The sequence below is a fragment of the Papio anubis genome, chromosome 10 (assembly GCF_008728515.1).
Source record: "Papio anubis isolate 15944 chromosome 10, Panubis1.0, whole genome shotgun sequence".
NCBI lineage: Eukaryota > Metazoa > Chordata > Mammalia > Primates > Cercopithecidae > Papio > Papio anubis.
In genome coordinates, this window is record NC_044985.1 from 48,607,101 (window position 1) to 48,629,789 (window position 22,689).

Consider the following 22,689-nt stretch of genomic DNA (forward strand, 5'->3'; position numbering starts at 1 on the left):
TTCTTGAAATTTATGCTAAAAAACATACATCAACTTTGATTCTTTAAAAATGTGAAAATTGAATGCAAGTTTTTTTAAAAAGCTATCATCAAAGAAAATACAATATAAAAAATTACAGTGGGATAATTTTATCTCTATATATTTCTTTTGTCTAGAATGGAGGTACAAACTTTCCCTCCTAAAGTTCGCCAAATCTAGAATGATCAGTTTTCCAGAATCCAGGCATTGACTGTAATTACATGTTGGTATTTTGACGGCATGGACTCACTCTTAGGTTGAGTTACTGAGAAGCTGACTCTGAGATAAGAATTCACGTGTTAATATTTGTGATTTATTCAGGATGTACTCTTAGGTGAAGAAGTAGGACTGAGAAGGCAAAAGAAGACAAATGGGAGACATTTCAGGTAGATTCTCAGCCTCACAGTGATTCCACAGGGAATATATATTACGTCTCAGATTTGTCCCTCTTTGAGGCAAAGACTGGGCTGTTAAACTCCCACACAAGTCAGTACTTGGCTATGGGTTTCCTCAGGAATGTAGTGTCTCAGGCACTTCTGCTTCTCTGTAAAGAGTACGAGTGCAGAAGGTCAGCACTCAGAAGGCAGCTCAAGGCCAGTCCTCTGAAGAGGGGACCCCAGGAGATCAGGGTGGGTACCAGTAATATGCACATACAACTGTCACAAATCTGTATTTAAGTTTAGAAAGATGATTCTCCATGTTTTACTGAGCCGAAAGGTCTATGGTAAGGATTCAACATTGAGGCCAAGTTTATAGGTCTAATGGTGCACTGAGAGGTTGGGCATTTTCAAAGAAACTGTGATTCCAATTTGGAATGTGAGCTGCTGGTGGGGAATCCTCAGGTGTATGTGATCAGAAGTATAAAGAAGAGGAGACTACAAGTTCTGCAAAATTTTGAAGTACAAGGAAGGAAAGGGAAAAAATAAGAGAAACCCAAAACACATTTATCATGGGAGGATGCTTAGCTCAGGTAAACTGTGTTGTTGCCCAGGCTCCAGAGGAAGGTTGGTCAGAAAACTCTCAGCTCACATTTGGAACTACTAGAACAGTTTCCATTTGAGTGCAGTGAACTTGACTTGGGCTCCAGGCTGGAAAGGACCCTGGCTCTCTAAGGGCCTAGGAAATCGGTGGAAGTGAAACTCAGAGGAGGCCTGGGATGATGGTAGGCTGAGCAAGAAAGAACATTGACCTCTGGGTCAAGGCCAAAGGAGAGGCCAGCTGCCTCCAAGGGAAATAAAAGTGAAGCCATCCAAGAACAGATGGTTTAAGACTTTAAACCTGTGCCAAGTTTATTGAAGAATGTGAGACTGTGTACTTGCAAATTACCTCAACACTATATAATTTGTATGCTGAAATCTCTCCCTGTGAGAGATTCAGAGCCTTAGAATCTTTCCACTTATGATTCCGTGATCCTAAAGGAGTCGTGGATGTTAGTGCATCCCGAGGATACTGTGTTGCGAACAGTGCCAGGACTGGGTGCTGCTGAGATGAAAAGTGAAAAGAGAAAAAGATAGCGATTCTCCCTGTGTGATGTTGGAGGGAGCTCTCTTGCCATTGTGATTACACAGAAACTTGTCCACAGTAAGTATCAGAAGGAATCCATGAAGGAGAGACTTGGATTCACTCCTTGCACTTGGGTGCCCCATTTGGACATTGTATGTCTTTTAGTCATATTTTTATGCTGGCAAACTAATTTTTTTTTTTTTTTTTAGTTCACAGCAGGTAATAATTATAAGTCTTCAACAGAGTTACATGATAAGCTTTCTTTTTCTAAATTCTAGAATACTCTATCTTTAATATTAAAAATAAACAACAGAAAGCAAATAAAGGAAAACCCTCAATGATGGTATTTTTACTTCCATTTCATCTTTTTAAGATAAATGTTTTAGAGCAGTTTTGGGGTCATGGCAAACTTAGGAGAAAGGTACAGAGTTTTCTCACATACTTCATGACCCACATATGTATGGTCTTCCCAACTTTCAACGTTACCAGTCGGAGTGGTACATTTGTTATAATTGATAAACTAACTCACACCGTCACATCGTAACTACTCACAGTTTATATTAGGGTTCACACTTACTTTTGTACAGTCTATGGGTTTCAACAAGTGTAAAATAATGTTCATTATTATGGTATCATACAGAGTAGTTTCACTGCCTCAAGCGTCCTCTGAGCTCCACCTACTCATCACTCCCTTCCCAATAACCTTGGCAACCACTGCTCTTTTTGTTATCTCCACAATTTTGCCTTTTCCAGATGGCATATTCTTGAAATCATAGAGTAAATAAGCTTTTTAGGTGGTCTTCTTTCCCTTAATAATTTGCAATTACGTTTCCTCCATGTCTTTTCATGGCCTGATAGCTCATTTCTTTTTAGCCTTGAATAATATTCCATTGTCTGGATGAACCACAGTTTATTAATCCATGCACCTGTAATGGACATCTTGGTTGCTTCCAAGCTTTGGCAGTCGTGAATAAAGCTACTACAAACACCTGTGTGCAGGTTTCTGTATGGACATAGTTTTCAATTCCTTTGAGTAAATATATTATTAAGGATCACAATTGCTGAGTCATATGCTAAGAGTATATTTATTTTTATAAGAAACCACCACATTGTTTTCCAAAATGGCTGTACAATTTTGCATTCCCACCAGCAATTAATGAGCGTTTCTATTGCTCCACATCCTCACCAGCAATTGGTGTTAACAGTGTTCCAGATTAGGGCATTATAATAGGTGCATCATGGTATCTCAATGTTGTTTTAATTTGCCTTTTTCTGATTACATATGATATAGATCATCTTTTCATATGTTTACTAGCTATCTGTATACCTTTGTTGTTGAGGTGTCTGTTATGGTGTTTGGCCCATTTTAAAATCAAGTTGCTTTCTTATTGTTGAGTTTTAAGAGTTCTTGGTATTCTGTTTCATTTTTGTACCCAAGAAAATAAGTATCACCTGGGTTGCAAGAGCTATGCTGTCCTCTTAATGATAATATTCTTTATGAAGTTGGCACAGATGCTGGTTAAAGGAGAACATTTCTTGCATAATGACCAGAAGACTATGAATTCACACATTTTTCTTTAACGTTCCAAAAAGGGGCAGACTATGCAATTTCTTCCCTGGAAGGTTGTAATTAGACTCAATCCCTCTTCCTCCCTCTGAAAACATACTTCAAAAATGTTTCATTCTTTAAAAATATATATATTATGGAAAACTTCAAACATATACAAAAAGAAAGAGAATAGTTTAATAATAATATGCTGTGTCCCTGTCCCCAAGTTTCAACAATTATCACCTTATGGACAATCTTGTTTAATTTATACCCTCATCTGCTTCCCTTGTTACTTGCTAGATTATTTTGAAGCAAATCTCAGGTATAATTTCACCTATACATATTTCAGTGTGCATAAAAGATGGGATCCTTCACAAAACATAATCACAATATCATTTTCACCCATAAAAATTTAAATAATCATTTAATATCTTCAAAGATTCTATCAGTATCTACATTTTCCCATTATTTCACTCTGTCACTCAACTTGTTTGTTGTAATCAGGATCTAAAGAAGATTCATACATTGTAATTGATCAACAGGCCTTTTGAGTCTCTTTTAATCTATAATTTCCCTTCTTTATCTCTTACAGATTGGAAGTTAGATTTAGAGGCTTGATAATTCAAGTTTGATTTTTTCTTTTTACATTCCTACATAGGTGGAGTCTCAATCTTCCTTTGATGACAAATGCTATCAAGTTTTTTCTCTTGCTGATGTTAGGAGCTATTGGTGATCATTGCTTAGATTTATATTTCATTAGAGGGTCACATAATGATGATATTTTAATTCTATCATTCTCTTTGCATTTATTATCCAGAATATTTTAATAAAGAGAAATTTCTCCCATGAATTCTTTGGTTACCCAGCAGTAGAACTTTTAGAAGAAAGCCTACAAAAATGCTTGATTTTCCCCCTTTTACTGGTTTTCTTTTTTTTTTTTGAGACAGAGTTTCGCTCTTGTCACCCAGGCTGGAGTGCAGTGGTGAGAACTCGGCTCACTGCAACCTCCGACTCACGGGTTTAAGCAATTCTCCTGCCTCAGCCTCCCGAAGTAGCTGGGATTACAGGCGCCTGCCCTCACGCCCAGCTAATTTTTTTTTTTTTTTTGTATTTTAAGTTGAGACAGGGTTTCACCATGTTGGCCAGGCTGATCTTCAACTCCTGACCTCAGGTGATCCACTGGCCTTAGCCTCCCAAAGTGCTGGGATTATAGGCGTGAGCCACTGCGCCCAGCCACCAGTTTTCAAATAATGCATTGGCTCCCTGGAATTCTCCAAGGATAATGAATGAGTTTTTTGTTGTTGTTTTGTTTTAAAAACATATACAAATCATATTTTAGGCCACTGGTGTTACTATTCTGATTGATGCTTATATTGTCCCTTCTTTGACTAATGGAAACAGACCACTCCGAGATGACTTGCAAGTTATTTTGATACATCTGCCTCTTTGTTTTCTACCATCAAATGCTGCTCCATTTTTATCTTGTAACTTTTCTGTCCCACTCCTACAAGGAACCACTTCTCCAAAGAGCCCTGGTTCTTTTCAGTGGGAAAGGCATTTGGAGACCACAATATTGGCATTGCTGTGTTCATTGTATTATGCATTGGTCATTGTTTCTCAGTCATTGCAGTTTATAGAACAAGGAAATATGTTTTTTAAATTTTTGAAGATAAAATATTTTTGAATTCATACACATATTTCCTGTTCAATTTTAAGATGACAGGAATTTTACCAAATGTTATGTATGTATTTTATTTATTTATTTATTTTTGAGGAGGGTCTTGCTCCGTCACTCAGACTTGAGTGAAGTAGTGTGATCACTGCTCACTGCAGCCTCAACCTCCTGGGCTCAAAGGATCCTCCCACCTCAGCCTCCTGAGTAGCTGGCACTGCAGGTGCATGCCGCTACACCTGGCTAGTTTTTGTATTTTTTGTGGAGATGGGTTTTTGCCATGGTGCCCAGAATGGTCTTGAACTCCTGGGCTGAAGTGATCCGCCTGCCTCGGCCTCCCAAAGTGTTGCAATTACAGGCACGGGCCATCTCGCACAGCTTACAAAATTTATTGATGTTATATCTGCATCTCCTTTATGCCATGTCCAAAATTTTGATTTTTAAGGACACCATTATAATTACTCCTTTGCCTTGAACCATATGCTCACATAGCAGCCATGGAATACAATGCCTACAACACCACAGGTACCTACAATAAGGTTACAGAAAATGGTGCTTGTTTTTGTTGTTTTAAAAAAGGTTCTTTTCCCCCTTAAAGTATGTCTCTAAGAATATAGAGTCAAAACATTATGCTTTAAATCCATTTGGAACAGATCTTGCCTGATACTTAATATTTTTGGATGGTAGTATTCACTGTTGATGTGTGGCAAATGGACCTTCATGTATACTTGTGACATTTTAAATTAGTATAGTTTACCTCGATTTTGAGTTTACAGCACAAAAGAGGAAGAGCCTTAAAATTTTTATATTCTCTAATTCAGTAATTCTATTTTTAAAAAATTATATTAAGAATAACATGAGGCCGGGCGCGGTGGCTCAAGCCTGTAATCCCAGCACTTTGGGAGGCCGAGGCGGGTGGATCACGAGGTCAGGAGATCGAGACTATCCTGGCTAACATGGTGAAACCCCGTCTCTACTGAAAATACAAAAAACTAGCCGGGCGTGGTGGCGGGCGCCTGTAGTCTCAGCTACTTGGGAGGCTGAGGCGGGAGAATGGCGTGAACCCGGGAGGCGGAGCTTGCAGTGAGCCGAGATCAGGCCACTGCACTCCAGCCTGGGAGCACAGCGAGACTCCGTCTCAAAAAAAAAAAAAAAAAAAAGAATAACATGAAATATGGTAAAAAGATTCACATGAAAGAATGTTCATTAAGTTTATTTATAACACAAATGAGAAATACCCTAAAAACAGAACAATAGCAAAATGATTATGGAACATAGGAAAAGTGGAATGTTATGCAGCTGTTAAAAATCAGGTCTCCCTTGAAGAATTTTAATGGCAGAGGAAATGCTCGTAATATGATAGTCAAAAAACCGACCCAAAACCTCTATATAGTATTACTTCAATCTAGTGAAAATATGCATAGAAAAATGACTGTAGGGTAATAAACCAAAATATGAAGTGTGCTAACTTTTTAATATTTATGTTATTATGTTTTACTTATAATGTGCATTTTATAATTTTTAATAAGACATAAACATAAACTGTGATTAAAAATAGGAGACAGTAAGTATAAAATATCTACTCAAGTTGAAAAATGACTTTTACAAAAATTATTAAAAACTCTTAGATAAAAAATGTTTGACCATGTAAAATGAAAAACTTCATTAAGTAAAAAATAAAATTAAAAGACAAATACAAAATTTATTTTAATTACTATTAAATTATTCATAATGGTATAATACTATTAATTCATCAAGGAAAAAACCAAGACCCAGTGGGAGAAAATAAGTAAAATACGGTGTATAAAATAATTCAAATGATCAATAAACATAAGAAAAACTCTCACAGAAACCTAGCATATGATAATTTCTTCACTTTAAAGATGAGGAAAGGAAGATCAAAAAGGTCATATCGTTTGCTTACATAAACAGTGACGAAATTCAGATTCAGCCTTGGAACTTTGGATCTCATGTTCTGTCACAATCGGGACTTAGGAAACCAACTGGCCTTCATCTAGATGTGACTTCTTTGGGCTTACTTCCTTTTCCCCCAGCTTTATTCAGGCACAATTGACAAACAAAAATGTTATATATTTAAGATGTACAGCAAGACGTTTTCATGTCTGTATATATTGTGAAATAATTACCATAATTGAGCTAATTAACATATTTATTACCTCATATAGTTACTTATTTTTTGTTTTTCATGTTAGTGAAAACACTTAAGGTCTCTTAGCAAATTTCTAGTATGCAATCTGGTATTGACTATAGCCAGTATGGTATACATTAGGTCTCTAAAACTTCTTTATCCCGCATAACTGAAACGTTTTACCCTTTGACCAACATTTCTGCCAACACACCCCTCCCAGCCCCTGGCCATCACCATTCTACTCTTGACTTTTATGAGTTTTTGGATTCTACATATAACTGAGATCATGCAGTATTTGTCTTTCTGTGTCTGGCTCATTTCACTTAGCATAATGTTCTCCAGGTTTATCCACGTTTGCAAAAGGCAGGATTTTCTCTTTTTTAAGGAAATTTTTTTTTGTGATTCCCCTTATTATCAAAAGTTCTTGAGGTTAGAATGAGGAATATTCCCCTTTCCCTGAACACCAGACCCTCACTAAATTTAAATTAAATTATGTGATGCAGTTACTGCTTGCTTATAAATAGATTATATTTTTTATTAAGCTATTAATGTCACCAAAATAATTGCATGTTCATTATTATTAAAGTCAAAATGTATTTTAAGTGGCTTTTCAGTCAACTTGGAGAGTATGTCTTATGATATTGAATATTTTATATTTAGTCAACCACTTAATCTAGAAGCAACATAAATTTTAGAGTAATTTTTATGACTCTCATATATTTAACTATTAAGTTATCCTCTTTTTGCATTCAAAGTAAGTAGTATATTCAGGCTTTAAATGTTTATCTCAATGATTACCCCGTCCACAGCCCATCTCCTATTTGTTTGATAACAGATATGACTACTCTAAATTCAAAGCATATTCCCATCCTGAAAACTTTCTAACTGACTTATTCATTAGGGTTTTTAAAATACAAACTAGAAATCAACAGGTTGTCTTCAAGCTTTCTTCATTTGTAGCATTATTTCTACCATAGTTAAAAAGAATTTGCCAGTGTGACCTAAATAAAAGGTATGGATGGTGTGTTTCAATTTTAGGCAATGATGGCAAAAAAAAAAAGTTTTATTTTATCTTTTTGAGATAAGGTCTTGCTCTGTTGTCAAAGCTGGAGTGCAGTGGTGTGATCACAGCTCATTGCAGGCTCAGTCTCCCAGGCTCAGGTTTCCTACTGCCTCACCCTCGTGAGTAGCTAGGCCCACAGGTTTGAGCCACCACACTCGGCTAATTTTTGAATATTTTTTTGTAGAGATGGGGTGGGGCATGGTTCATGATGTTACTCAAGCTCATCTCAAACTCCTGGCCTCAAGCAATACTTCCACTTCAGCCTCCTGAGTAGCTGGGACCACAAGTGGGTGCCACTCTGCCTGGCTAAATTGGAAAAAAATGTTTTTGACCACATGAATACAGGTAGAACAGATACAAATGGGTTTAAGTGTTATAGCCAAGAACCTTTTTTCTTCCCCAGGTTCCTGAAAGGTTGCCCCACATTCTCATGCGTGACAAAAGCCCCAGTGTGGGCGTAATAGACTCTCCTATAAGTGACTGCTTATGTAACTGTTTCCTAGCTGATTCTGATAGGTCCTGCTCCCGAGGGACAAGGCCTCTTTTATGCTAGTGCTTCTCAAACTTGACTGTGCACATGAGTGACCTGTGGCTCCTATTAAGATGCAGATTCTGGTTCAGTAGGTTTGAGGCAAGGCTTGAGATTCTGTATTTTTAGAGACCCCAGATCATGCCAATACTTTTGGTCCACAGACTATAGTTTTTGGGAAAAAGCAGTACACCCACCTCCAAGCTCTTAATCACCAGTAGATGCCGCACATTTGTGCACCCAGTTATGGGTTGGATGCATTTGTTTTTATCTGTGGTTAGGGTTCATTCTGCATTTAGTAAATCTTCTCCATTCAAATGGAGCAATTACAGAATTTGCGGATCTATTTGCCACAATTGTTAAAGTTTCTTTAACGTTTCCTGCAAATGATCCTTTCCTTGAGGAAGAAAGCAGGAATTATGACAAGAAGGAAGAGAATAAGAGCAAGTCTTGCATGCTTCTCAGCAGTGGCAACAAAAATTCTAGCACATGGATAGGCCCAGTGGTAAAATAAACATGAAGTTGTTGTAGGGTGTCTCTAGCTCCCTGTGAAATCCCATGCTTCCTGGGGTCCTAAATGCTGGAAATCTGGTGCTTCATGGCACTGCTGTATATCTGCTTTATTGTCTCCAGGTTGTCCTCCCTTCCCTTTCTTAAGACCCCTTCAAAAATCATCTGGCATTGTCCAATCCATCCATTTTCTTGAACACTTATTTTGTACTAGGTGGTCTAAACATGGAAAAGAAATGAGTGGCTTCTCTCTATAAAAGACATGCAAAAGTAAATATTAAAGGTGTTCCATAACAGCTGTATTTCATTTCAACAGAAAACACAACGCAGTACCTAGAAGCTCAGCATGAGAGGAGAACTTAAAAATCATCAAGTTCAATTCTTATCCAGCACATTGCGGGCAATTGTTTGTCAAACCTTTGTTTAATTTGTTCCAGGAACAGAGGGTTCATTAAGACCCGGGGTAGTTTGTGCCAACACTGGTCAGCTCTAATTGTTAGAAAGTTCTTATTTATAATGGATGACTCCTTCTAGCAAGACATATACTCACAGGTTACAGAGGAAGAAAAGTTATCGTCTGCTGGTGAAGGCTGGGGAAACCTCTTAGAGTAGGAGGTATTTGGACAGAATCTTATACTCTACTGGAATTTAGGAAAGTAGAGAGAAGTTGGGAGGGCAGCATTCTCACTCTCTTAGAATTACACTTTCTAATTCTTCATCTAGATCCTCTAATTATGCTCCAGTGTTAATGGATATTCCTACTTTGAATACTAAAAAGCCGTCAACAATGTGTCAGACACCATAGTATTATTCCATAGATGATATTTGAGAAAACATGTAGGCTTTTCAAATTCCCCTCACTCATAAAGCAGATGATTATCCACCCACTACAGCTGGGCCTGCTCTAATCTAATTCTAAAAGGCTAGATTTATCCAGAGGGCAAACGAAGTAGGCAGACACACAGCTGTTGTTTGGAGAACAGTGCAGTGTTGGGGTGAAAAATAACACTGGCTAAAGATAAGCTCAATAGATCTGTCGGAGCACAGCTTTAAGCCATGTGGCTTCACTGCATCGGGAAACCACAGTGGGAGCTGGTCAACCCTGTTACCCATCTGGATGGGACGGTTTCTATTTAAAGCCATTAACCCAAGTTTTAGTTTTATGCAAGGCAGAAGTTTTCTGGGCTTCTCTTTTCCTGGAGAACAAAGTGACCAGAAATGTAATTCAGAATATAAATGACAGAGTACATACGTGTAAGGGAATGGAAAACATATTTGTATTGATAGCTTCTATGTGATTTGTTTATTTATTTTTGAGATGGAGTCTCACTCTGTCGCCCAGGCTGGAGTGCAGTGGCACGATCTCAGCTCACCAAAACCTCCGTCTCTGGGGTTCAAGGGATTCTCCTGCCTCAGCCTCCAGAGTACCTGGGATTACAGGTGCCCACCACCACGCCCGGCTGATTTTTGTATTTTTAGTAGAGATGACATTTCACCATGTTGGCCAGGCTGGTCTCAAACTCCTGACCTCAGGTGATCCACCCACCTCGTCCTCCCAAAGTGTTGGGATTACAAGCGTGAGCCACCGTGCCCAGCTGTGATTTTTTTTTTAGAAAGCGATTAGCATTTGTGTCGGGATTAAAACAATGATAAGGTGTGGGGTAAAGGTTGTTGTTTGTTTGTTTTTTGAGGGGGTATAGTGGGTCTCCTAGAAGTCTGGAGGTGCTGGGACCTCCCTGAGGAAGTTAGAGGGAAATATTCCTTGTTAATTCGGAGAAGGAGATGCAACATGAGAGGAGGAGAGGAGGAGCTCAGACAGGGAAGTCTGAGAACTGGTGGAAGGCCTTTCTCTGGGATATGACCGTTCCTTGCAAGCGTTCTAAATCTTCAAGAGATGCAACAACAGTATCAAAACATTTACACGCTGCATGATGTAAGTGGATTTTCATGGAAATGATGAAAGGATTGTGTTTTGCATCTAAAATATTATGGAGCTTTACAGATACGGAACAAAATAATAATGGTTTATGGCGGCATAAGGACATATGAGAAAGAAAGCCCAAAGAATTTGCAGGAACTATGGAGTAGGCTTTGAATTGTGGAAGGGGCATGTCCACAGCTGACATTTAGGTTTCACATATAAAATTCCTTCCTCCTAGGAAACTCTGCACCTGAAGCTAACATTTTTTTTAATTGCTTATTTTCTTTTAAGAAATGTCTACTTGGAAAGGTCAGGCTATCTTCTAGAATATGGAACATCTCCCACTATGTTTGTACAATTGAGTAGCACCTACAAAGTCCTAGGATTTTCTAAGCCCTGTTTTTCTAAATGTTTAAGCTTATTTCCTTTCCCTTGTCTATATTTATAGCTTTAAAAAAATCTAAATTTATTTTGAAATGCTTTGAGACATAGAGCACGTAAAACTCAAGGTCGTATTACTCAATTTCCACTCTATGTCATTCACGTAGGGACACAGTAGTTAAAAACTGTAGCTTAGACAATTCTTAAGACTTTACAAGAAGGCTAAATTTTGTTAGAGAAGTCATGAATCACTGAAAGACTGCCTTCCTGAAATAAAATAATTTTTTCTTCTTCTTAGAAGATACTTTATTGTTTTATCTTCCAGTACCTAAAGATTTAAAGAACAATGTTGTTATGTGATGGGACTTGACTGTAAGAAGCCCGAACTGAATTCCTTTTTCTGGAACTGGCCTTCCTATCCTCTGGCAAAACAAAATTTTGAAAATGACAAATATGTAGCTGCCACTGGGCCTTGGAAATACGTTTCCAAAGTCTTTGAAAATTTAAACTGCAAGCTGAGATATAGCTTGAGGTGTTTTTCTTAAATTGTTCTTAAACTGCCTCTTCTCGGCGCTATATTAAATTACTGAGCTGTCTGCTGCAGTTAAGCAAGGTGATGATTGTGCCTAAACCATAAATGCATTTGTGTTTAAAGTTTTGACTCTTTGTTTCGTTTGAAATAATATTAAGTGAAGGGGATTAATATAGGTTTTCCTGCTAGGGTATAAATTAAAAGGGATTAAATACACATAAATTAGATAAATTCAAGTCATTAAATGTTTATCAAGCATCTTATATGAGTAAGATATATGAGCATACACTGGCAAAAAATAAAACTATGACATTGTCTCAGGTGTCAAGGAGCTTATAGTTAAGAAAAATACAGGTACATGTTTATTTAGTGACAGAAAAGTGAAAAAAAATATGTGCAGACTGGTGTGTACTTGAGTGGTTTTAAGAATATTTCAAGTAACTTCTCTGAAGGGTCTATGCATAGTAAAGAAAAACAAATAACTGAATTTAATTATCTAAGCTGGCTTGTTGGATGAATGATCACGTCACATTGCTACTTTACTGAATGACAATCATTATAGCTGAAAATATCCAATAAAATAATTTGTGTGGCTAGAGGTGCAATTAACCATCTTCTCTTTTATACCATGAATCTCACATCAAATACTTAAGTGTTTACTACATTTACTACATTCCAAGGTGCCACACTATAGGCTATGAAGAATAAAAAGAGGCTTTAAGACACACTCTTTGTTCTCAAGGAATTTTTAGACTGATTAGCCAGACAAGGTTCCTTCGTATAACACTACTATAAGAATTCCAGAGGAGGAGGAACTATTTTGCAGTAAGAGTTGTCAGGAATGGCACATGGGGAAGACAGGAGTATTGATAGAATTTTGATGGGGGTATTGGACATTTCAGATAAAAGAATGATAAGAATTCAGGGGTAAAAGTTAAAGGTGTACAGAACATTTTTAGGGTAAAGAAATGTTTTAGTTATGTTAGAATAAATTGTTCCTTCCTGCAGTCATGAGTGATAAGACCAAAATAGCATGTTGAGGACATATTAGGAAAGCTTTGAGTAGAGACTGTGGAGTTAGTACATCATTCTACAAGCAAAAGAGTTTCATGGAAAGCTTTTGAGCACGCAAGTGGTCAGAAAGCATTCGTTATCAAAGTATTTGTTTAATAAGAAGATTCTTGAAGTGATACATAAATTATCTTGGCAGGAGGAGTCTGAAGGCAGTATGCTCAGGTAAGTGGCCATAGCATTAGTTAGTGTGTGAGTTAGTATATTAGTCCATTTTCATGCTGTTGGTAATACACACCCGAGATTGGCTAATTTATAAAGAAAAAGAGGTTTAATGGACTCATATTATGGTTCTATGTGGCTGGGGAGGCCTCACAATCATGGCAGAAGGTGAAAGGCATGTCTTACATGGTGGCAGACAAGAGAGAAGAATGAGAGCCAAGTGAAAGCAGAAACCCCTGATAAAACCATCAGCTCTTGTCAGTCTTATTCACTACCATGAGAGCAGTATGGGGGAATCTGCCCCCATGATTCAATTATCTCCCACTGGGTCCCTCCCACAACACACGGCAATTATGGAAGCTACAGTTCAAGATGAGATTTGGGTGGGGACACAGCCAAATCATATCATTTGGTAAGGACCAGAATCAAGTGAGAGTTAGAAATGAAGAACAGAATAAATCTGATTTTTTGTTTGTTTTTGTTTTAATGGAGCATTTACATATTATCATACATGAATACTATCATAAAAATGCCAAAGCTAAATGTATTGATAATCTTTATTATCAATGAGCAAACATTAATGGAATGAAAAAGTGTCTTATAAAAGATAACCACATAAATTTTTTATCTGAATAATGTTATTGTTCATAACCCAGTTTTACTCATGTTCCCTATGTAATTTTCCAAGTAAGCCATTCTGCTAAGAGTTTAGTCCTTGGAAAACTTGATGTTCTTTTGAGAAACTGATATATTTTCTTCCTTCTCACAATGGTAGCCATAAAGCTCAGACAACCTTCCCTGAGTGCTGGCAGGCTCAGAACCAGGCCTGTAGCTTAACCAGCATAGCTGTGTTGATTTTGGGTTGTAATCTCTATTTTCTCCCGTGTTCATTCTCCTCCCATGTCCTTTGTCATTGCTCTTCACTAATATTTTTGTCTTGGTTTCTCCTCTTCTCACTGTGTCTCTAAATGATTTTTCAAAGAGGCAAAGTATAACACATTTAATATGTACCAGTTGCTCTCCCTCCTACATCTCCAGTCTCATTTTCTTCCCTGAGATCTAGCATGGTATTCCTACATCTTGCTTGTATTGCGTCCCAGCCTCTAAATAAATGGCTCCATCTAGCACTTTCTTATGTCCAACTTCCAACCTTTTTCAAACGTGATCCCTGAGCCAGCAGAAGCAGCAGCATCACCTGGAAACTTTTCAGAAATACAAATTCTGAGGCCCCACTCCAAGTACTGAATCAAAAACTGTGGGGGTGAAGCCCAGCAATCTGTGTTTCAACAAGGCCTCTGGGTGATTCCGACACATGTCCAAGTTTAAAAGCAACTACTCTAGACAAAGACTGGGCTCTTTTCTTTCTCTCCAGGTCTATGTGTTCTCTAGCTCACAGCATCTCTGGTCCACTCTACATACTTGCTCTGCTATCATGGCAAATTCTTTACACATTTTTTAGAATGAGCATAAATTCTTAAGAGCACTGATTCTATTGAGGTAGCAATCCTTGCCACAGTTAGTAAAGCATTCATGGGTACCCTCACTAATGAGTGACCATCACTCATCACTGATGAGTGACCCTCACTGATGAGTGACCCTCACTGATGAGTTCACTCATGGTCACTCATTGATTCATGCTTGGGCCACTCTTGGACAACCTGACAACATTTGCTCCAGTCAATAGCCACCCCTAATTAAAAGACAGGGTATAATTCCTTTCCTAAGCAAGGCTACAGCACATAAACCAGGAGGAGACCTGTTCTGTTCAATAAATGTATCTTTAATTAAGTAGATGTGTATAGTATGACTTCAGCAGAGGACTAACTGTAAACTTCTTAGTTTGGTAAAATGGACGCAGTCTTCGTTTAAGAAAGACAAGAGGCAACAATTATTGTTTGGCATCATTGGAAATAGTCCAGGCAAGGCAGTTTACCTGTTCTCCCATCCAAGTATTAACCAGGCCAGACCATGCTCAGCTTCCAGGATCAGATGAGATCTGGTGTGTTCAGGGTGGTATGGTCATAGACAGTTTACCCATTCTGATGTTTGAAGATGGTTCAAGTTAGTGTTAATAATAAAGACTCTATAATAAGCGAACAATGACTCAATTTCTAAATTACACAGATGCTATCCAACTTATATCCTTAAAGGAAGTGTATTGCTAGATGTTCTCATTTGTGTGTAAAGATATGGTTCCTGCCTACCACCACCTTTTTAAAGTTAAGAAGCACTTTATACATTTAAGTGTAGTGATAGCTTCAAAAACTGGTTTAAAACCTTCAAGTTGCTTTGTTAGGGGCAACAAGTGGCAGGGATGGAAAGATTTTCAGGGGAATCTCTTATTGAACTGAGGCAGAAAATAGATTGGGAGGGTGGGGTTCTTGTAGTTATGCATGATGGTAAAATAAGCATACAAGTATTCTTGCCAAATAAATGTGAGTTCCTAAGATTTATTCAATTATAATTGGAAAGATGTCGGTAATCCATGCAGCTAATAACTGGGTCATAAGCAGTCTTGTTCTACAGCTGATTAAAAACAAATAAACCAATACATATTTATTAGGTACTAATGATGCACTCCCTTCCTACCAGGAGCTTTCATCTACTTGAAGAGTATGAAGCAACACTGAAGTACAAGATAAGAGATGGTTACGTGCTAAATTATGTTATCCTTGACATACTTTTCTTTGTACATGTTTAGAGATCTCATCCCTCATGACTTTATTTAATAACTATGTAGGTCAGTGTTTCTTAGTCTTGAGCAATGTAAGGACAGACTGTGGCAAAACTTGCTTACATTTCCTCATTTCTTACATGGAATGAAAGCATTTTTATTATATTTTACCTAAACACGTACCAACCTAAAAACAGGCACAAACTGCTTAGCCTATGACCCTTAACTATAAAAAACAAATTTATAAGTTAAATACAGAAAAGTTACTCAACAGAATTTAAATTAATTTAGTGGCAAGGATAATATTTTATTGAAAAAACAAATCACCACTAAAACCCTGAGCATGGTTCTACCTGCTAAAATGCATCCTCCTTTGTGTTCAATAGGCCTTTCCCACTATGAGTCACACAGTGACTCAGCTCTTGCCACTTTATTCAAACTACTATGAACCTACCCTTTATACACTTCCTGTAGGTTTTTTTTTTTTGCATTTGATTTGTACAAACTTATCCATATATGTATTAACTCTGCTTGTGATAGTTTCTTGTTATTTGATAACAATTAATATAGTGCCACTGATGGACAACCTGATTGGAATACAAATGAAATGGAAATCTTAGGTGATACTCTATATAAGGAAGCCATCCAGATGGCCCCAAATTTTCATGTTACTTTTTAAAGACTGTCATAGATACAAAGACACAAAATCCTCATTAAAAAATCATTTAAAAATCGTCAGTAAACCGAGGGCATCTGTGGTGGGCACAGCTGTGTGTCCCAGATGCCCCTGTAAGGAAGCATGTGGTGACGAAGCTATCAGTAGACCACCTCCAGCTCTCAGTTCCTTTAGGGTTTGCTCTGCTGCAAAAAGCTGCCTAGCCCAAGAACTCACCCTTCTCCAGATGCTCACATTCAATGACTGATGGAGGCAGCCATATCAACACCGGGTTATTACTCCCGAACAGGGACAACTCTGGTGGGTCATGTACGCACCAGCTTCCCTGTGGAGTTGGCTGAGGTCAGCCTGCATTGCAGTTCTACCTCTCCCTACCATTCCTGCTTTCCCCTCTCTCCCATTAGTTATGATAAACTCCATCTCACTATCTGCTCCCAAAGACCCAGTCAACAAGAGCTCCCAGAAATCTCTCTGAGGAACCCCCAGTGGACTGAGAAAGCTTCTTCGGTAGCCCTGATTCTTCTTACACGTTTCTAGTTTCAAAGTTCAGCTTCCCGTTGTATATTCCTGACAGCACTGAAAATTCAACAGGTCCATATCACCAGTCACTTAGGTTCTTGCCACAGAAAACTGCTTTTTTTTTTTTTCTGTTTTAGAATGGTGCTACCATTGTATTCCCACAGCAGCAGAAGATGGGAGGTGATTCTGATTCTTCACTCACCTCGCTCCTCATAGCCAGTTTATGATTCAGGCTTCCTCACAAGGAGAGGTCTGTGCTCATTTCTCCAGGGATCCACTTCCCTTTAAATAAGGAACGCTGCTGAAATTATAATGGAGATCTCTTTGCTCTTGGGATATGTCTTCTTTTCAGTAGTTGTGGGTTTCCCCTCTCTTCAGTTCCACAGATTTTTAAGGACAAATAAAATGCCCCCCGCCCCCGACCAAAAGACATCTACACAAAATTCCAACCCACAATCGCCTACTTATTTTGGAGCACAATATACTGGTTTGCATATTAAATAAAAGGGGGATGGCAGAAAATGCTAAAGGCTTCACTCTCCCTTCTTCAATCAGCATTAGTGTAGTGCAGTCATTAGAACAAAACACTTACTTTGTTCCAGTTAAAGGTGAAATACATTCAATTTTTCTTTCATCTTTGATATTGCACTAAAGAGTCATGAAAGCCAAGTCTTTAAAAATGCCAAAATAACAATTTTATATAATATAAATACAGACTAAAACATGTAAATGTTATGTATTTTAAAGTCTATGAAAACATACATTTTTTTTAAGCAGTCAACTCATTGAAAGATACTAATATTTAAAATAGAAAGTTGTGTTGTCCGCTGAATATGAGACTCTGAGGTATTTGTGAGCGAGAAATTGTCAGGAAAGCAGTAGAACATTTCCTGCCCGTGGGTGCAGTCTTGAGGATTTGTAATAGCCATGACGAATCCAAAAACCATCACCGCAGCACCAATGGGAAGCATGACATAAGACATAATCTTATCGGAGTGTGTCCTTGGTTCTTCAGACAGTTTCAGATAACAGGCTGATGGAATGATAAAAATGAGGGGAGTTGCACAGAGCACACCCTGCATGTTGAAAACAAGAAACAAGATAATGTGACTAGATGGAAACATTCTTCAGACAGCTTTGAAAAGCATTTACAAAATGTGTTTTTCATGCACATGTTAAACATGTGATAGGTTCAGATGAATCAAACAAAGGGAGGAAAAATAATTCTAAGAAAGACTTAGAAATAGGCGTTGCCTTTTCCACTGGCATATTTACAAATGAAAATAATGAAATAGTACAACAGCTTATCGACTTAAGAAAATATTATCAGAAAAAATATAGAAAATAAAGCAGATAATAGGACTCTTGAAATTTCCTGTATTTTCAGTTCATCGTTATTTCCTTATATGCTTCATTAAAACTACTGTGTATCCACTATGCCCTTCAAACATGAATGGTCTGTTTGTCATTTGTGAATAAGAGGGAAATTTTGGGAAATTGTATAGGGGCCACAATGTCTTTCTTCTTTACCTGAGCTTGTATGGAAGTCGTGCCTATCTGTGTGAGAAAGAAAAACCATAACCCTAAGGCATTTAACGTGAAATAGCATTTCTAAATGATCTTTCAAATAAAACTAAGCACATTAATTACTGAGAAAGTTGACAGCAGAGCTAAATGACTATAACTCATTCACCGTTGCCTGCATTATCTAGGAATAAACTCAACCTAAGGAGGAATGTCAGATTTAAAATAATGAGTGGTAGAATTGTCTATTATAAAAAATACCAACAGTTATTGACGTCAAAGGAAGAGACTTTCCCCTTGAGTAGGCCTAATTCGCAACAGAAACTTAGCAAATAATACAAATGTTAACATTTAATACATTTTAGGTAATATGTTTTTCTAATTATGTTAAATTTTAATTATAGTATATTTAACAATGTAACATACATTAAAATTTTATGACCAATATTCTCTTAAACCATAAACCATGTTTTTTAAAAATAAATTTTATTTTGTATATTTGAGGTTTATAACATGATGTCATAGAATACATAAAATGGTTATTGTATTGAACTAACATATCTATCATCTCACATAATTATTTCTTTGGTGATGAGAGCAGCTAATATCTACTTATTTAACAAAAGTCCCAAATATAATACAATTTTATAAATTACAGCCCTCATATTGTACATTAAATCTGTAGACTTGTTAATCCTACCTATCTGCTACTTTGAATTCTTTGACCTACTTCTCTACATTTCCTCCTTTTGTTTCCTGCCCCTAGTAATCACGGTTTTATCCTTTTATCTCTAACTCTATATATTAGACATTTAAAAAAATATTCCATACATAAGAGAGATCAGGTAATATTTTGCTTTACGTGTCCAGCTTATTTCACTTAACGTTCTTCAGGTCTTTCCATGTTGTGGCTAATGGCAGGATCTCCTTTTTCAAGGCTGAATAATATTCCATGTTATAGACAGATCTATATGACATTCTCTGTATCCATTGATACATCAATGAACACTGAAGTTGTTTCCATCTCTTCACTATTGTGAATAATGCTTCAATGAATATGGGAGTATAGATATCTTTATGAGGTGATGATTTAATTTTTTTTGAGTATATACCCATAATAGAGATTCCTGGGTCATATGGTGGTTCTATTTTTAATTTCTTTAGGAACCTCCATTCTGTTTCCCATATTGACTATTCCAATGTACATTCCCACCAGCAACGTACTAAGGTTCCCTTTTCTCCACACTTCTGTCAACATTTGTTATTTCTGTTCTTTTTGATTATAGCCATCCTAAAGGTTATGAAGTGATATTGTCTAGTGGTTTTAATTTGCGTTTTCCTGATGATTAATGATGTTGAGCACTTTTTCGTGTACCTGTTGGCCATTTTCATGCATTCTTTGGAGAAATATCTGCTAAGGGCCCATTTTTTAATCAAGTTAATCATTTTTCTGCTATTGAGTTATTAGAATTATTTGTAACTTTTTTATAGTAACCCTTTATCAGTCAGACAGTTTGCAAATATTTTTTTCCCAATCTGTACGTTGTCTTTTCATTTGTTCTTGTTGTTTTTTCACTGCAGAGGCCTTTTAGTTTGATGTAGTCCTATTTATTTATTTTTGGTTTTATAGTCTGAGTTTTTAGTGTGATATTCAAAAAAATCATTTCCAAGGCTAATATCAAGGAGCTTTTACCTTATGTTCTCTTCTAGGAATTTTAGTTTCAGGCCTTACATTAAGGTATCTTATCCATTTTGAATTGATTTTTGTGTATGATGTAAGATCAGGGTCCGATTTCACTCTTTTGCATTTGGGAATCCATTTTTCCCAGCATCATTATTGAAGACTATCCTTTCCCTATTGTGTCCTCTTAGTGCCCTTATAGAAAATTAGTTGACCCTATATGTTTGGATTTATTTCTTGGCTCTCTTTTATGTTCCATCAGTCTATATTTGTGTTTTTATGCCAGTACCATACTGTTTTGATTACTGCAGCTTTGTAATATCATTTGAAATCAGGAAGTGTGATGCCTCCAACTTTATTTTTCCTTTCAATACAGATTTTTTTTCTATTTCTGTGAAGAATGCCATTAGAATTTTGGTAGGAATTATGTTGAATTTGTATATTGCTTTGGGTAGTATGGCCATTTTAACAATATTAATTCCATTCACAGGATATCTTTCCATTTATTTATATATTCCATTTATTTGTGTCTTTTTCAATTTCCTTCATCAAGATTTTATAGTTTTCAGTATACAAATTTTTCACCTCTTTGGTTAGATTTATTCCAGTATATTTTTTGATGCTATCACAAATGACATTGTTTTCTTGATTTCCTTTTCAGCTAGGTTATTATTTGTGTATAAAATGCTATTGATTTTTGTATGTTGGTTTTGTATCCTGCAACTTTACTGAATTAATTTATCAGTTCTAACACTATTTTTGGAACCTTTGGGGTTTTCTACATATAGGATCATGTCATCTGCAAATAGAAATAATTTTACTTCTTCTTTTCCAATTTGGAAGCCTTTTATTTCTTTTTCTTGTCTGATTGCTCTTGCCAGTACTTCCAGTACTATGTTGAAGAGAAGTGGTGAGAGTGGGTATCCTTACCTTTTACAGGATCTTAGTAGAAAAGCCATCAGTTGTTCCCTATTAATTATGATGTTAGCTGTGGGTTTTTCATAAATAGCCTTTATTATGTTGAGGACTTTTCTTTCTCTAAACGGCTAAAAGAGTTTCTATCAAGAAATGATGCTAAACTTTGTCAAACTCTTTTTCTGCATCAGTTGAGATAATCACGTGTTTTTTGTTTTCTCTCTCTCTCTCTTTTTTTTTTTTAAATTTTTTTTTTTTATTTTTTGAGACAGGGCTTCACTCTGTTGCCTAGGCTAGAATGCACTAGCATGATCACAGTTCAGCCTTGACCTCCCAAGCTCAAGTAATCCTCCCACCTCAGCATCCTGAGTTGCTAAGACTACAGGCACATGCTACCATGCCTGGCTAATTTTTTTGCAGAGACGAGGTCTCACTATGTTGCCGCAGCTTGTCTTGAACTCCTGAGCTCAAGTGATCCTCTTGTCTTAGCCTCCCAAAGTGCTAGGATTACAGGTGTGAGCTACCGCACCCATCTGATCATGTGGTTTTTGGTTTTCATTCCCTTAATATGACATTTCACAAATGTCGTTCTCTGAAATAATAAAATGTAAGTTTTTAATATATAAAATCAATAACAAATGTGATTATTACTTTACAACTAAATGCAAGTTTTCATAAACTATGTTTTTCTAAATTTAAAAGTTAATTTGTAAGCATATACAAAAGTAGAAAGAAATAGTATAATGAAAATCTATGCAACTATCACCTATGGTTTAAAAGCTTTTTGATACATTATTTTGGTAAATTTTCTCCAGGGAAAATAACAGCAAAGTGAATTTGAAGTTGGATGATGTAAAATTATAAATTGTACCTTAAAAATAGCTTTAAAATAACCATATTCTCACACCAGTTAACAAAATTGCTGTGTGTTTTATACAAAGCAATCTCTCCATACCAGAAATATTATGACTATGATCCCAATTATACAACTTTTTGAATTTTTACAAAAACAAAAGTATCCAGAGAAAGAGTAGTAGGGACCACACTGCATGGAAAATATTTCCAAAGTAAGAGACATAAGAATGAGAAAATACTAAAAAATACCAAAATCATGTTCTAATTTAGAATATATGGAAAATATACTTTTGCCATTCATAGCACCTGAATACAAATTAATATCTACAAAGGTACACAAAAAATAAACAATTAGTTGTTATATGACTAGAATGAAATGTATTATGGATTCCATAGATTCTATCATAATATTTGGAATTAACAGTGCTTTTTAAGTTATGAAAGATACTGTAACACTTGGTCTGTATTTATAACAAAAAGTATTACCCTCTGATTTCTTTAAAATAACAATTTATGAAAACAACAAAAAGTAATTCAAATATAAATATGTGTATGTGTGTGTGTCTGTATATGTGTGTGTGTGTGTGTGTGTGTGTTGTAGTCTCCTCTTTGTAGGCACAAACATGTGGCTAATTCATCTGGAACTGTAGATTGTGAAAGTACTATCAGAATGAAAACTGCCCCCAGCTTCTGCTAAGAAGCTGTCATCAGTCAGCCTTTTGGTACTCTTCCAAACTTAACTTGCTGGGCAGTGCGAAGCAATGGGTGTTCTGTTTGTTATAATT

General features: G+C 36.6%; 1 protein-coding gene and 1 long non-coding RNA gene across 10 annotated transcripts in view; one reads left to right on the top strand and one right to left on the bottom strand.

Annotated features, from left to right (window-relative positions):
- The window catches only part of LOC110740885, a 45,437-nt gene that overhangs the window by 5,951 nt on the left and 16,797 nt on the right, over positions 1-22,689 (top strand). The gene's annotated exons all lie outside the window — the stretch shown is intronic.
- Positions 15,497-22,689, bottom strand: part of SLC38A11 (solute carrier family 38 member 11) — a 59,354-nt gene continuing 52,161 nt past the window's right edge. For all 9 annotated transcript variants that reach the window (XM_021923675.2, XM_021923678.2, XM_021923676.2 and 6 more), the window contains one exon: positions 15,497-18,005. In XM_021923675.2, the coding sequence (XP_021779367.2) occupies positions 17,712-18,005 (294 nt within the window). In that variant the 3' untranslated portion in view covers positions 15,497-17,711. The remainder of the gene's footprint in view (positions 18,006-22,689) is intronic.